At 43.3% G+C, this 15,621-nt stretch overlaps 1 protein-coding gene across 3 annotated transcripts in view; it reads left to right on the plus strand.

The window, feature by feature from the left end:
• gfra2b (GDNF family receptor alpha 2b) overlaps positions 1 to 13,921 on the plus strand; it is a 116,329-nt gene extending 102,408 nt beyond the window's left edge. Inside the window, exons 9-11 of one of the 3 annotated variants that reach the window (XR_003220974.1) lie at positions 7,809 to 7,856; positions 10,282 to 12,635; positions 12,923 to 13,921. Coding sequence is in view for 2 of the 3 variants with exons in the window: in XM_005458314.3 (XP_005458371.1) it covers positions 7,809 to 7,856; positions 10,282 to 10,425 (192 nt within the window). In the remaining variant the exon portion in view is untranslated. The other 2 variants (XM_025909143.1, XM_005458314.3) reach the window with 2 other exon arrangements.
• Positions 13,922 to 15,621: the final 1,700 nt, after the last annotated feature.

The following is a 15,621-nucleotide window of genomic DNA, read 5'->3' on the forward strand; positions in this document are numbered from 1 at the left end:
AGGACATGATAGCTCTGCCTGTGTGTTTTCAGCTCAGTCTCAGAACTCTAGCAGGTAGGCAAACAGTGCAGCTTACATTCCTGTGTGGAGAGGAGATCTGGAGCTCAGTCACAGGTGTTTTACCGGCACACCGCGGATTATAAATCTGTAAATCAGGTGGTGGTTAACCGAGGAAAGTTGATAAAGAAGCAAATGAAGATTCCTGGCTAAGTATTGAGATCAGCCCCACGAGTTTGGATGAATTAACTGACCTCATCCATCCACAGTAGCATATTTTTATCTTTGAGATAACTTTCAGTTTTTGGAAAATTAAATCAGCTATTAGTAGGAAGCAAGAATCGTGGAAGGTCTTGTGTTATTTTCTTTCTTTAAGTTAGTCTGTTCATTATTAGCAATAAAAAAACACATAAAAATATATGTTTGCCCTCATTTTGTTTCTCCTTTTGAAGATGTTTCACAGCCATGATTAAACCACGAAAGCAGGAGAACGCGTAACTTTGGAGCACTGTGACTAAAGTCAAACTGTGTGGATCGCCTCAAAAAATAAAGTATGAATATTTGCTTCTAAAGGGATAAATCTGAAAATGCTCATTTTTTATAGCAGTATAATAAAAACGGGTGGTTATAGAAAGAGAAATGCAGACAGCAGGTATGACTGAGGAGGTCTGAGCACTGCAGCTTTATGTGCTTCGCTCTTCTTCACCTTCACACACATTAACGTCATCCTGCCTGCATTGTGGGAAAGTGGAATCCCATCCATTATGTACAGAGAAGAGGTGCAAGGCTGGAGGTTATATAGGCCAAAATAAATTGCTATGCATTATGAAAGAGATTTAAAGCATGAATTATAGAAAACTTCATCATATAATGGGATGGATGTGGAGACATTTTACTGAACTTTTACATTTTTAACCCACTTACATACACATATAACTTTTAATGATGAAAAAATGAAAAGTCTACAAAAAATACCCAACATTAGTTTTGCTGATCATGAGTGTGCACGTTAACCAAGTCAGTGTGTACTGAGTTTGTAGCTTCATTTAATGTGGGCTCAAATACAGAAAAGAGAGAATTCTGCAACAAACCAATGAGTTTAATGAGTTTCTGAGATGTGTAACAATTTACACACGTCAATGAATCAGTGAATCTTCTTATTTAAGCCTGGACATCTAAACAACATCAGCATGCTCAAAGACTGCACCACCCTCAGAACCTGAAGTAAATGACCAGTCCACAAATGTCACTTCCTGTTGTTGGTTCTCAATTATGACATGGTATCATATACTTTACCATTCCAATAAAACCTCTAAAAAACATGCAATGCATATTTAAAACCCATATACACATGTACACACAGAAAAGTGTAAAGTGTAAAACTATCTGTGTTAGACTGGAGCCACAAGCAGGAGACAAAGTGGACCAGTGAACCCAGCACACACTGACTGGTACCGCAGAATATCCTCAACACAATTCCAGGGCCATGATTTAAACTAGCTGCAGAAGCTGATACCTCTCTTTAGTTTAAAACAGACATGAGGGCTACTTTATTAGTTTATTTATTATTATAATGTAAATGTTGGATTCTTTATAGAGTTTATGTTGAGTCTTGAAGTCCAGCCATCCTCTGTTGGAGGGTTTTGGCTTCAGCTGTTTCTATGTGATGGTTTCCTCACATGCAGCCAAATGTCTAACAGATTTTTTCTTTTGGTCCGTCTGAGCTCTGTGTTGGCAGTCTTGTGCCAATATGGAAAATTAAAAGTTGAGCCAAAGCTGAAATGTTCTTATTTTTTAAGCACATTGCCTCCAGCATTCATGCCATCCCTGAAACACCTCTAATACATTTCAGTTTTGGAGTCACAAAATACTGAGTTAGTATCACTGAAACTGGAACTGAAGCTGATTTGTCTGTAATAAACTGCATCATTCACATCATCCTTGCAGTTCTGCAGACTGGAGTCTTCTTCCTGTTTGTCTTCCGTGGAGCAGTTTGTGGATTTTGGCATTCTGTTTTAGAGCTTAAGTCTTGAATATGTGAAGACTTTAATTTGTTTTGGTGCACTCGTACGCCTAAACATATGTTTTTTTTTAATTCTCTTTGTCTTTGTTGTAGAGAAAGAGTTTTACAGTTAATATTTTGTGCGGATGAGACACCAATCCCTCTGGGGTTGAAGGAAGAGCATCCAATATGAAATTCTGCCAAATCAAACATACGGAGGTCCCCGCTGTGAAGGAGGAACCAGCTAAAAGTAGCTCTATTTTGTGCAGATATCTCAGGCATTTCTGGAAATTGTGCTTAAACACCAGCAGCTTTCCAGTGGTCAGAATTATCATGATGGGACAAAAACAGGAAATCAGCTGATATTTTAGTAAAAAAAAGAACACCTATGGTTCAGGTTGACGGGTGGCTCCACAAACCTTTAATTAGCAGTGTTGTTCCATCTTCCAATGACAAAGCCATGCATCCCTGACTGTAATAATCAATGTCTGGTAACCCTAACCAAAGGCTGGTGTACAACACAGTGATCAGGACTGTAAAGGTGACACTTCTTCAGCCTGTTTCCACTGCACTGGACTCAAAGGGTCTGATAACTGGTAACAGCTTCAGTCACACTGTAAATTCCACACATAATCCCAACAACAGAACCAGGAGGAAGTTAAGCTATGCCAGGTTTTGAAGTTCTGGTTATGGCTGGGTGAGCTTAGAGCTTTGTCATTGGAAGGTGAGTTCACCTTCGAGTGACATGTAGCCTCCAGCTTCTACCAAACTTCACCAAGACTACAATGTACCAGCTACCATGTCAGAATAGCATGGCTTCATGCCAACCAATGTGCCCATTTACAGTGTCTACAAGCAAGTATACACTCTTATGAACTTCATTACAGATCTTTGAAACTGAAGGATGATTTGTCCTCTTAGTGACAGTAACTGTGGTTTACTGATTGGCTGCCTTGCAGTTTTACAGAGTTTTTTAGAAGTTCCTACCCTGGAGTACCCTTTTTTTTTCCTGTGCGGTGCGCGCTTTAGTGACGTTTAACCAGAGGCCCTTTTAGCAGATTTGAGATTACGTATCATTATCATGTACTCAGTTGACCTACTCATTTGTGAGGTCCCAGTTTGAAGGCTCGAGATGAAAGTTTCCAAACGACATGTGACGAGAACAGGGTGGGGGAGACTGTGAAAGTGAACTCTCATTGGCTAATGATTTAGGACTGACAGTTACCAGTGCATGTATCCCAGATAAACCGTTCTGAAACATCAAACGACCAAAATTTACAAAAGTGACTTTTTGTTTTATTCAGTATGACCTAAAATAAGTTATTGAACATAAAATCAGACAAGTGTTTGCAGAGGGTGTAGATTTGTTTTGCAGCCACATATATCACCCCCTGTGGCTGCAGTCTTCAGACCCAGAAGCTCCACCCACCTATGATGCTGTTTATAAATTTTGGTGTTAGAAATTGAAAGCTGCATCTGCCAGTCATTGCATTTGTTGCAGTTACTTCTCACATGGCTTCTGATGACTGTGGTTCCAACTTTAGGATCAGCAGCTTTATGGTGACAATGAGGTGAAAAAGGTCCCACTAGGGTGGTCCCTGTGACAGGAAGTGCACAAAGTTCTGGTCCTCTTTTCCTGGAATGGAAACAGTTTCTGTAATTCTATAATCAGTGGAGCAAGAATGAAGACCAGGGTTTGCAATTCGGGGACCTTTACGGGTTGGATTTGTTCGGCTTAAGATACAGAGCAGATGACTCAGTTTGTTCCTCCTCATGAGGATTGTCCGTGCTTTTTGTACCATTTCTATTCATTTTTATTTCTTTCTGTTTAATTCTTTTGCTGCACAGAGCACAGTGTTCGGATGAATCGGAGCTCAAGTGTCTGTTTTCCCATCTCTCAGTCCAAAGCTGCAGCGTTGATCACTGTGATGGTCGTCTGAACACAACCGGGCTCAGGGTCGATGGTGCTTCCCTTTATGTCCAGCCTGCAGACATCCTTGTAGCACAGATATGAGTCTGCATCCAGTCCACATACAGCACAGCACATCGTGGCCATCATTTCAGCTGTAATGTCTGAGTGGGTGCAGAGTGCTGCAGTGGATCATCCTTATGAAGACGTGTGTGTTCAGAGCTTAGTGTTTTCATTTGAAGTTCACAGACTGCAAAGATGGAAGCGTTAAGGAGGCAAAGAGATGGAAAGTAAACTCTGGCGTGTTAAAGGTGGCTTTGAGAGACCAGCTGGAAAGTATAAAGACCCGAGGTGAAAGCAGATCATCGCAGGAAGGATGAGTTCTTCTAAAAGTCAGAAAACCAAACTTAAAAACGACAACACAAACAAAGATAATGACCTGTTTAGTGTTTCCCACAACCCCCGGGCCTCAGCTGGCAAACACCACATCAGGTCACAGTGATAGAATAGAATAGAATAGAATAGAATAGAATAGAATTCAACTTTATTGTCATTGCACATGTCACAGGTACAGGGCAACGAAATGCAGTTTGCATCCATCCAGAAGGTCTTTAGCCGTGATATAGATATATTACAATATATATTAGCAATAATATAGGTATGTAAGTATATTACAGAAATGGGTCTATTATGGTATGTTATAATGTACACGGTATGAAGTATGTTATGAATATTCTATAACTATAAGTATGTACAGGCTGTAGTGAGTACAAGCTATGTACAGGATATAAATATGAAATAAAAAAAACTATACAGAAATATGAGATATACAGCTATACAGAAATGTGAACTATGCAAGTTATAAACAGTTGTAGTATTAAAAATTATCGTATGTACAGAATGATTATTTACACAGAACTATACAGTAGTGCAGTTAAGATAAGTGAGATATGTGGATAATTTCTACAGAGGCTGTATAAAGTGCTAGTGGTTGTGAGTGGTGGTTCAGTCCATGTTATTATTGTGTGTTTGAGGGTACAGTTGTCCATTGTGTGTGTGTGTAGGTGGTTGTGGGTGTTCAGTCCATGAGTTTAACGTGGGTCAGATGTCAGGAGGCAGAGTTCAGGAGTCTGACAGCTGTGGGGAAGAAGCTGTTCCGGTACCTGGTGGTCTTAGTCCGGAGGCTCCTGTAGCGCCTCCCAGAGGGCAGGAGGGTGAAGAGTCTATGTGATGGGTGACTGGGGTCTTTGATGATTTTCCCAGCCCTTTTCAGACACCGCTTCCTGTAGATGTCCTTTATGGCAGGAAGTGGTGCTCCGGCGATGCGCTGGGCAGTTTTCACGACCCTCTGCAACGCCTTCCGGTCCGAGGCGGAGCAGTTCCCGTACCAGACTGTTATACAGTTGGTCAGGATGCTGTCGATGGTGCAGCGGTAGAAGTTCACCAGGATGTCTGAGGACAGGTGGTTCTTCCTCAGAGTCCTCAAGAAGAAGAGGCGCTGGTGAGCCTTCTTGACCAGCTTGGAGCAGTTGGTCGTCCAGATGAGATCCTCGGAGATGTGGACACCCAGGAACTTGAAGCTGCTCACACGATCCACAGCCGTCCCCTTAATGTGGATGGGTGGATGTGGGTCAGCATTCCTCCTGTAGTCCACGATGAGCTCCTTGGTCTTCTCAGTGTTAAGCAGCAGGTTGTTTCTGTTGCACTACTCAGCCAGACGATCCACCTCCTCCCTGTAGGCTGTGGTCTGCTCAGACCCAAGTTTTCATGACGTTTCATGAGGTGCAGAGTCCCACCTAAACCTAACCCACTAGCTGACAGTAAGGAGAACCACTGAGCAGAAGTGAGAGGAAACAGGGTTTTTTTTTTTTTTTTTAAAAAGTGGAACAATCTTCAAATCACAGAGGTCTAAATGGGACGTGACCTCTGGCTTCCTGTAACCTATAACTAAATTCACTTTCACCCTTATAGCAGCGATCTGCTGAAGGCTACTGCTGAAGAACGATGGATAGATAGATGGCTGGATGGATGGATGGATGGATGGATGGTTTATTTTCCTGTCTCCATTCTTCAACCAACCCTTTTATGCCCGAGTGCCTGCAGCAGCATTCTGAGCACCTGTAAATGCTCTGCGACCACAGGAGACCAACCCTGAGTCAGATGATCCAATTTCACGGCACCTGTACTGCACGTTTAACATAGTGTGACAGTATGAATTCACCCTGCAGCCCTCCATCAGGTGCAGAGAGCTACAGACAGCTACCTGTCAGCACTTTCAAAGCCTCTTTCTAAAGACCTGCGATGTCAGCATGCATGTTTGGAGTGGGTCTGAATGCTCTGTGGACATTCGGCAGCGCAGAGGGAGTTACATCTGAAAAACAGGCAGATAAAGAGAGAAAAGGATCGGCAGGAATGTGATACTGCTGTGCGCTGCGTCTCTGTTGATGCTGTATATCACCTCATGCATACTGTTCTGAATTTGCTTTGTGAATGGTGTCTTTTCCCCAAAGCTCGTGAATACAGCGATCATTTTCAGCTCTTTTAAAGGAAGCAGACGTGCAGAGGCGTCCAGCGTCGGAAGATGTCCATATGATAGCAAATCATCTGCACGCTTTAATGATCAGGATAAATAAGCCTGTGCGCGTGCACATGGATGCCTATTTGTGGCTCTGGGCATGTATATTTCAGGGAAACGATAATGATCCGGCCACTTGCGATGATTTCCCCGACGCTGAAAAGAATTTTCTTCCTCCTTGCTGAGCGATAAGATCTGATTGGCTCACCCACCCAGGCAGCGGGAGGAGATATGCTAATGAAGCACTGACAAAGAAGCTGATGGAGGCCGGAGATAAATGCTGGCATGTGTGTGTTTGAGGACAAATAAGTGTGCATCCTTGTCATCATCAGCACTCTGCATTTCAATGAAAGTGGAGCTCGATTTAACAACCCGAGGAGGCTGAAACGTGGAGGAGCTGCTTCCTTTAACGATCTCCCAGAAACAGTGGTGCAAACACCACATTTTACTTCAGGTTTTGACCATCTGCTTTAATTATTGATGATCTGTTTCTGAGGAATCTGTTGTTTCCACTCAGTTTGACAGACATCTGCAGAAAACCCGAGAGCCTGTGAAAACACTGATTGTAATTTTTACCTCTGAATTAAAGCTGAAATGTGCATGCTGCATTTCAAACCTCTGTGGGGTCCAGGTATTTATGGACCTGATTCTGAGTACTTTTTGGAACTAAATCCTTTTGATTTAAGCGAGTGAATCATTATAAGATTGTGGAAACCTGCAGTCAGCTGAGACTGAAGAAGTCACTTGGATGAGTGACGAAACGTTTCTCCCACTGAAAACGCTACGTCCAAATGAACAGAATCAACTTTTGGGGATTTACTTACCTGGATGATTGAGCATGCATCAAAACCTTAGTATAAGTACAAAAATCATTATGATTATTAGTCTGTGGCCTGTACTGTGATACAGGGTTTGGACTTTAGGGAGGTTTAACTCTGGGTTCACAGTGGTTACAGCATGATTAAGCCCCATGCACTGGCCAGTCAGTTCTGTGGAAAATGGCGCCATCATTTATTGAAAATATGGTGGAGGTCTTTGCGTGCACCATGAGAGAATCTGAGAGTTTTTACAGATCAAATAAAGCCTTCAGCTTTCTCTGACAAGCTTCTTCACGATATTACAGATGAAGACTCTCAGCAGAGGAAGATGACACTTCAAATTCCTGCAGGTCTCAGTCTAGTACCATGGCTTGATTTTTCTATTGAAACTCATCAGAAACCACCTTGTTCACTCACACATTTTATTACTGATCTGGATGGCTGGATGGATGGATCTTATTCAATATTCAGCCTGATACTTTCTCACAGTGAGCTCTTGTTTTACAGGACGGAGGACAGAAGTGCATCCCCTCTGATGACTTCGAGTGCGAGGAGGTGAGCAGCTCTGATCAAAACTTTAAAAACGATGGTTGAAGTAATGGGTGGAGGGGTCTCCATCTCCCTCATCACTTAGACCAGCTGATGTGGTGTTCAAGTTGTTTATATGACGCTGACGTGCATCATCAGATCAGTCGATGAGATGAAAAATGAACAGATGATTTTTATCAGAGACAGACGGCTTTGAGCCCTTTCACTAAAATCATCTGAGCAAGTTCATTCTGGACAGACCTGGGAGCACCCCCAAAGGAACAGGAAGTCCAGACAATGGAAGTTCTTGATTATACTAAACCAGGGGTGTCAAACTCCACTCCTCGAGGGCCGGCGTCCTGAAACTTTTAAATGTGTCCCTGCTGCAACACACCTTTCATAAAATTAGGTCATTAGCGAGACTCAATAGAACTTGACTGCATGCTGAGGTGGCAACCCCTAACCCTTCTCAAGTAATTTTAAATAAATGTAAGTGTTTGAAAATTTTTACTTCTAAAAGTACTTTTATTGCACCTTGTTCATTCACTCATGAGCTGCTGTAACATGAATCAAATGGCTGAATTGCCAACTCACCAGCCCTCAAGAACTGAAGTTTGACACCTGTTTACTAGACGTTTTCTGATTGTGTGTCTGAGAGGGCCACTATTACATCACAGAGAAAGCTTTTATTATTGTAAGGTCAACATAATGGAAAAAGTAAACTTAAGTGGTGTTTTATTACAGCGTGGGCTTTATGGTCGAGTGAGATTATGAGGAGATCATTCTGAGGTGAGATGTGATCTTCAGGAAAGACTGTTAAAGGATGGGTGAAACTGCCTCTGGCTCTGAGCTCAGGAAACTCTTTCCTGATGAGCTTATGGTGTCAGTCGCTGCTTTCAGGCCTGATTTAATAAAGCACCATTTCCATTTTGGAGTTTCAGGTCCTGTTAGTCAGAAAGGACCAGAAAACAGGTAAGGGTTTCGGGCGGGGCTACCTGTGACTGACCGTATGAGTGTAGTGTCTGTAGTCTTTTGGAAACGGTGTATGATGGGATGCTGTGTGTACTCAGCTCTCAGTTTCACAGCTGGCACATTAAAAAGTGAGCAGTAGAAGTTTTCAGTGTTTTCGCCCACTCTCATTTCTAAGACTTCGCTGCCAGACTTCCTGTGTAAGCCTCCCTGTGGCCGGTTCACTGAGTGTCCTCCATCTGTTTTCGGGTTAAAGATCCACGGCTGACCTGTAAAGTGCTGTGTGAGGAAACAAAGTGAGGCTCCCTCCAATAAGCTGCTCTGTATTAATACTTGATGACCTGGCCACACTAATATCTTCATCAGCAGCTGTTATCACCCTGGGTTGGAGAGGAGAGTCACATGACAGATGGATAACATGGGAGCACTTTGTTGAATTTATTGATATATTATTGCCAAACCTGAAGCTGGAGATGAACTTCCAACATGAAATATGCACGAATAAGAAGCGGCAGAGAGTGTGGCGGCAAAGAAACGAGCAGCTGCGTCTCGGTGGAGATCTGTCTGTAAAACAGAGAGACACAAAATGAATTACCTGCTGAAACTCAAGCAAGAGAGTTAGACTCAGATATTTAGCAGCCCATAAAAGCTCAGTTCTGTGACTCACTTTACCTTCCAGCAGACACCTCTCCTGCTCGGCCTCCACACACCATCTGTGCTGAGGGCGGCGACCACACTAGGATACTGCTCCTCCTGCAAGAAAATAAAAATAAAGAATAAAAGTGCAGCGATGTTACAAACGTGTAATACCACAGATTTTACGCTCTCTGTTTCCTCTTCAGCTGCGTTTTCAGAGGTTCACGCTCCGAGTTGCTTGCTCTGGTTAAGTAACGCCGCCGTCTACAGCTGACAGTTAGAAAAGAAATAAATCAATTATTGATCCACAATAAACATTTTTATGACAGCAAAATTCAATTTGGGATATCTGAGAGTTTGACATGCAGTCAGTGGTGAGAGACTTTCACACAGCCGTAAGTAGATTTATTATTATATTATTATAGCAGGACAAGATTAAACAGGACACATCTGAAAAAGTAAGGAATTAATTATTGATGAAGAATTAATATTTAATTGTAGAAAACTTTATCTGAAGCCAGATATGAGGTATGAGACGTTCTAACACCGCCCACAACTGAACCCGCTCGATAGAAAAGCTTTGTTTCAGAAATCTGCAGTCATGAGTGACGCACGAATTATGGATTTATAATATTAGTACTGAAGAATGAAATGTGGCTGTCTGTAATTAGAACAGGAGCTGGTCAGAGGGACTTTATACAAACTTTCATGGATATATTCACAGGTATATTGATTTCCAGCTAACAAGCAGCTTCATTGTTTGTAGGATTTTCAGGACACCACAGACTGAGGCGTTACAAACACTTGTGCACTAATGCTCGTGCCTTTGCCCCCCCTCTGTGCTCAGGCTCTGTTGGCCCAGGGCTCGATAGACTCTCAGGACTCTGCAGGGCCCAGAAGCAGCAGCCGGCCATCAGCCCCACTCCTCCACCTCCTCCCTGTGACTGTGTGTGTGTCCACCCTCCCAGCGTTCCTGCTCCACGTCTCATAAATGTGAACTAGCATACACACATACATGCCCACACACACACACACACACATTCACACACACACACACACACACACACATTTACACACACACACACACACACACACACACACACACACACACACACACACTCCTAAATGTCAGCCAGCAGACGTCCAGCATCAACAACTGCCTTTCAGAGGAGGAGGGAAGTTATTCTGGAGGACGTTTGGATTAGCCAGCTCTCTGCACCACACACACGGTGCACACACACCGTGAGAGGGTGTGTTGTGTGTTTGAGCGAGGGTGAGAATAAGAGAGGCAGACACAGAGAGACTCCTGGGATTTTCGATCACATTGACTTCGTTTCCAAAGCTCCGTGTCTGCAGAGTTTGTGTGCAGCCCAGCTCAGACTCACTGCCTCCAGCTTTCTGGGATCCGAGACAGCTGGGCTCAGAAACACAGGGACTTTGGCTCAAGCTTGAAACTGCACACACACACACGCACAGACACACAGACACACGGAGAACAAGTCTTAAAGTTGGCAGCGCGATGGTGAGAGAGACGACAGAGCTGGACAGATGGGACGGATCATTCCTCTGTGTTTGTCAGCTCAATTTATCACTTCCCTGGACCTCTCTGGTGGCAAGAAAGCTATACTGCATACATACAAACGCACACGCTGTAACCCTCCCCTTAGACCTCGTTAGCGGGCAAACAGGGTCCCCACAAGGACGCAAACACTCATGCTGTACACCAGTGTGCTTTTCGCAGGTCTTTCTCTTCATTTTGTTGTCGACATTATGTAAAAACTTCATTTAATGTGGAATATGAAAAAAGAGTGTATATTTCACAAATGTAAGTGTAAAATTGTGCGAGTGTGTGTGTGTTTGTGCATGAGTGTCGGTGGCTGAATGTGAATGTACAGACATGTGGAAGCAAACAAAGGAAGAAGGACTCAGCTGCAGGACACACAGCGATGTGTGTGTACTCTCAACCAAACAAATTTTTCATTTCAGACTCTTAAATTTGGGAGTTTTAGGTTTTTTCCTCCTCTTGTCTTGATTGGTTGTAGGTGTATTGCTAACAAAGCTACAGCTGTTATCATGGTATTAGACCACCGAGCCCCTGTCAGTTTAACACAGTCTCAGTTTAAATGGGTGCTGCTGGTGCTGCAGTTACAGCAGGGCGGACAGTGGTGGTGGACAATGCTGTGACCGCTCAGAGTCAGATCCAACTTTGGAGCAACTTTGGAGCACCAACACACCAATGCAGCCTGCTGTCCTTCTGTGACTGAACAGGTCAGGTTGGCAATTAAATGCAAGCTGTTCCTAATAATACGGCAAAAAAACATGTTGGTGTCTTCAGTCACACAGTCCAGCCTGAACCTCAGCTGCCTGAAACAGAAATTCCTCAATAAAGAGTGACGTCGTGTCTGCACGACAGCGATAAATCTGCAGAACTGGCTTTTCTATAAGAATAGAACCAGAGTCCTGCCCATTGAGTCATGTCTGCTACGCAAAGACGAGCCACTCCGTTCAGCACAGACGGACTCAGGTTAGAAATGACAGTGAGAGTGACTGCAGTCTGGGGCGAAGCACAGTGCAGTCGCCTCAAGGGCGTTTATACTCTAAGACCCTGCAATTAGACAGAAACGCTCGTCAACAGTGGGGAAGAAAAATTCTCTTCTGAGAGAATGAAACTTCCAAGAGAACTAGGTGACTGAAAACATCAATAATTCAAGGAAATGATTTCACTAGCATTAGCGTGTTAAAGGGCAGGGTCACTGCTTCCAGCAGACTGGCTCAGGTTCTTCTGCAGTCAGCCCAAAAACACACATGTACAGCCGGATACACAAACTGTTTGGTCTCTATAGATAATTTCCCCTTCATAATAACTCTTAATTACAATTTAAACAGATCATAAAGTTTACATTATTGGGGGCGTGGCCTCTGACTGGCAGGTGGATGGCATACAGCTGTTTGGAACATTTGGATCATTTCCTCCTGCGTTTGCTTCCCTTAATGTGTTTAATATGTGAGTGTGTGTGGGGTTCTCAGTGTGTACGGTACCTCTGGCCACTCTGTGGGGTATTTTTTATGTTTCATAGAAGCTACCAGGATGCAGAACATGAACTGTTGTGCTGCAAGGTTGTCACCAGTCGAAGCTCGAGGTAGTCGTCACTTTGTGCCATCCGTGGGCTGGAAGACCTGAGATCAGTTCCAGAGGCGCTGGTGCGTCCTTACTTTAGTGTGATTATTACTGTCGTCCCTGCTAGCGGTCAGGAAAACGTATTACCGTGTCCGTGAAGGGTCATTACATGATTGTCCAAATCAGTGAGATTGCTATTAAATTTGTTGTAAACATTGTGATATTTCCCCTCGGGCTTTCAGCAGCATCATTATTAGGACAGATTTGTTTTTGTGTCTGAAATTGGACGATGAAGTCATATATTTCTAATCACCTCGGCCTTCCTCTTGTTCCGTAATCATGTTGCTTTTTTCATCTACTTTTATTCCAGGAGCATTTTTCCCTGGAGTTTCTCACCGGCATCATCCAGACACCTTTTCTCTCTTAAAATGTGAATAAAAATGTGATTTTCATTAAACTCAGTGTTAACGTAATGCTGGCTGTTCATGATGCCCTGCACATCGGGATCCTGAGTGTTTCATTAGCAGTGTGAACATTCATGGTCTCCAGAGGGGTAGTTCATCCCTCCACTGCCTCAGTGCTGCTGAAGCTTCAGGTTTTATTTCAGAATTAAAGCGCTAGTGTCAAGACAGTGCAGAACTTTTTTTTTTCTACATAAATAACAAAATTATTAAAATCTGATTTCTATAACTTTACTGTAACTTTTCATGATCCCCAGAGGATGATCTCTGGCAGGCTTGATGGTCCCCTGAAGGTTTTACAAGCACCATCAACATGAAAGCATTCGATTTCAGCAGCACACAAATCACTAAATTATCTGTTTAATGGTAGAAGAATTCAAATTTTGGGAGAAAAATATTTGAAATGAATGGCAGAAATGTCACAATGCAATATTTACAGTAACTTCTGTTTTTGTTGGCAGGCAAGTTTATCTTTCACATTTGTACTTAATTTCCCTCCTGTTTAAATGTGGTTATCTCCAACGAATAGGATGGTATCGTCAGCAAAAACTAAAATTAAAGCAAATCACTGACGCAAGTGCAAAACTTAAGTTTTTTTAATTTAAGTCCAACGATCGATCCCTGTGGAACACCATGATATCTGATTCATAACAATTCATTCATTACTAATTGTATTTGAAAACAAAGAACTGTTTGTTCAGGATGGATGTCTGATTTTACGTTGGTGTTGAAGATGACTGAACAGGGCTTTGTGCTGGTACGACCGTGTGTTGGGAAAGAGTAAAATGAGGACAAAGGTGACGGCGAGGAAGGTTGTAAATTTGCTGATCTATTTGTAAACTTTAACAGCGCTCAGCAGTGTAATGAAATATGTGTCTGGAAATAAAAGTAACAGCTGTCCACAAACATTTCTTCTTCAAGTTCTTCTTCTCCTGAAGCCTCTCTGAATGATGACCTCTGCCTGAGTACCTGACACAGTCTACACTTGTCTTTGTGGGTGCTGAGTTAAGGCCACAAACACGTCACACAGGTGTTCGGTAAAGTGCTGCTCCTAGCCTGATGAAATCCCTCTGTGTGGTCTTACAGTTTGGTGAAGGTTTCCTCAGCATCAAACTAACCTACATGTGTGCAGCCGAGAGGGAACTATGGTGGCTGGAGGCTGAAAGCAGAGCAAAGCCATGCTGTTGGCTCCAAACACATCTCTTCAGGCATCTGACTCATTCAAAAACCACTCTCTCTTCAGAAACAGTCAACATGGCTTTAATCTACACATTCAGGCCCTCTGTGGCTCATTTTGTAAAGTGTTGCTCTGTTAACAACATTTGAAAGCTTTGGAAACTCTTCAGGTCTCTGACTCGAGCACAGCTCTGCAGATCTGATGTGTTTGTGGCTGTGAAGCTGCACTAAAGCCTCACAGTTTGTACCTGTAATGTTAGTGTCGAACGTTAGCACTAACATCTACTGCATGATCCTGATTACGAGCTGAAGATGGACATCAAGCTTGATTTTTTTTTTAAGTTCCTGTACTTTTTAGTCCCGGTGTGTGATCCTGAACCTCGGTGCAGCTCCTTATATCATCCTCTGTCTGAAACTCTGTCTCCCCCTTTAGCCAACCTTATTCTGATTGGCTGTCCCTCATAAACGGAAGGCTTGAAAGTTTCAGTGCTCACACGGGGATGCTGTGTCCTGACATAGCCATATAAGGATATCTGCCCTCACTGACATCATAAAAATGTGCGAGCAGAAGAAACTGTGATAGCCGGAGTGTTTGGAGCTTCAGGCTCACAGTGTTTACTGACCACACTCTTTATTAGACACTGTCAGTTTAACGTGAGCATTAGCAGGAGGTAAACGAAGTGTTTCTGTGCTGATGCGTCTGAAGGTCACTGTCTGAGGAGGTGATGCAGACTTTATGTAACGCGTTTCGCTCGTTTGGAGCTGCAGCTCATCAGAAACCCTTTCCCAGTTTAGCTGAACCTCTCTGCGTTGTTCAGCTCTCAGGAATAAAGTGAGAGCCACCCTTCCCCCGATGTGCTCACAAGAGGCTTTTTAAATGTGAACTCTGACCTGACTCTTGCTGTTCCGTATTTTTAGCTCAGCGTGAGGAAGCCGCTGATTGAAACGCCGTGAGACGGATTAGTGAGCAAACGGGAGAATAAAAAGAAACGATGTGCACGTGAGAGTTTGTGTCTTTGCTTCTCTGCTCTTATCTCTGCCTTTCTCTCAGCTCTGTCACATCTCCTCCTCTCTCCCCGCTAATCCTGATTCTCTCGCTTTGATTCAGACGACACTGATAGCAGGTTGTGTGAAATCATCATCCTTCCATCCATCTCCATTCGCTCCATTTCCACACCGAATCCGCCTGTCACGTCTGCTTCAGCCTCCTTTATGTCTTCATTTCTGAGATCCACCTACCGGCCCTTTCCTCATCACTTTGTCTTTCCCTCTCATTATCCTCTCATCGCTGGCTGTGCTTTACTGCCTCCTCCAGCCATACCTAACCAGAAAAATATCTGGCTCTGTTAGATGAAGCAGACGCTCAGAGTTTGTGTTTCCACTGCAGAGCGTTCAGGTCCGTCTCAGGTGGATCTAGTTAGGAACCTGCAGA

This window comes from Oreochromis niloticus, linkage group LG7 (genome assembly GCF_001858045.2).
Source record: "Oreochromis niloticus isolate F11D_XX linkage group LG7, O_niloticus_UMD_NMBU, whole genome shotgun sequence".
Classification (NCBI taxonomy): Eukaryota; Metazoa; Chordata; class Actinopteri; order Cichliformes; family Cichlidae; genus Oreochromis; species Oreochromis niloticus.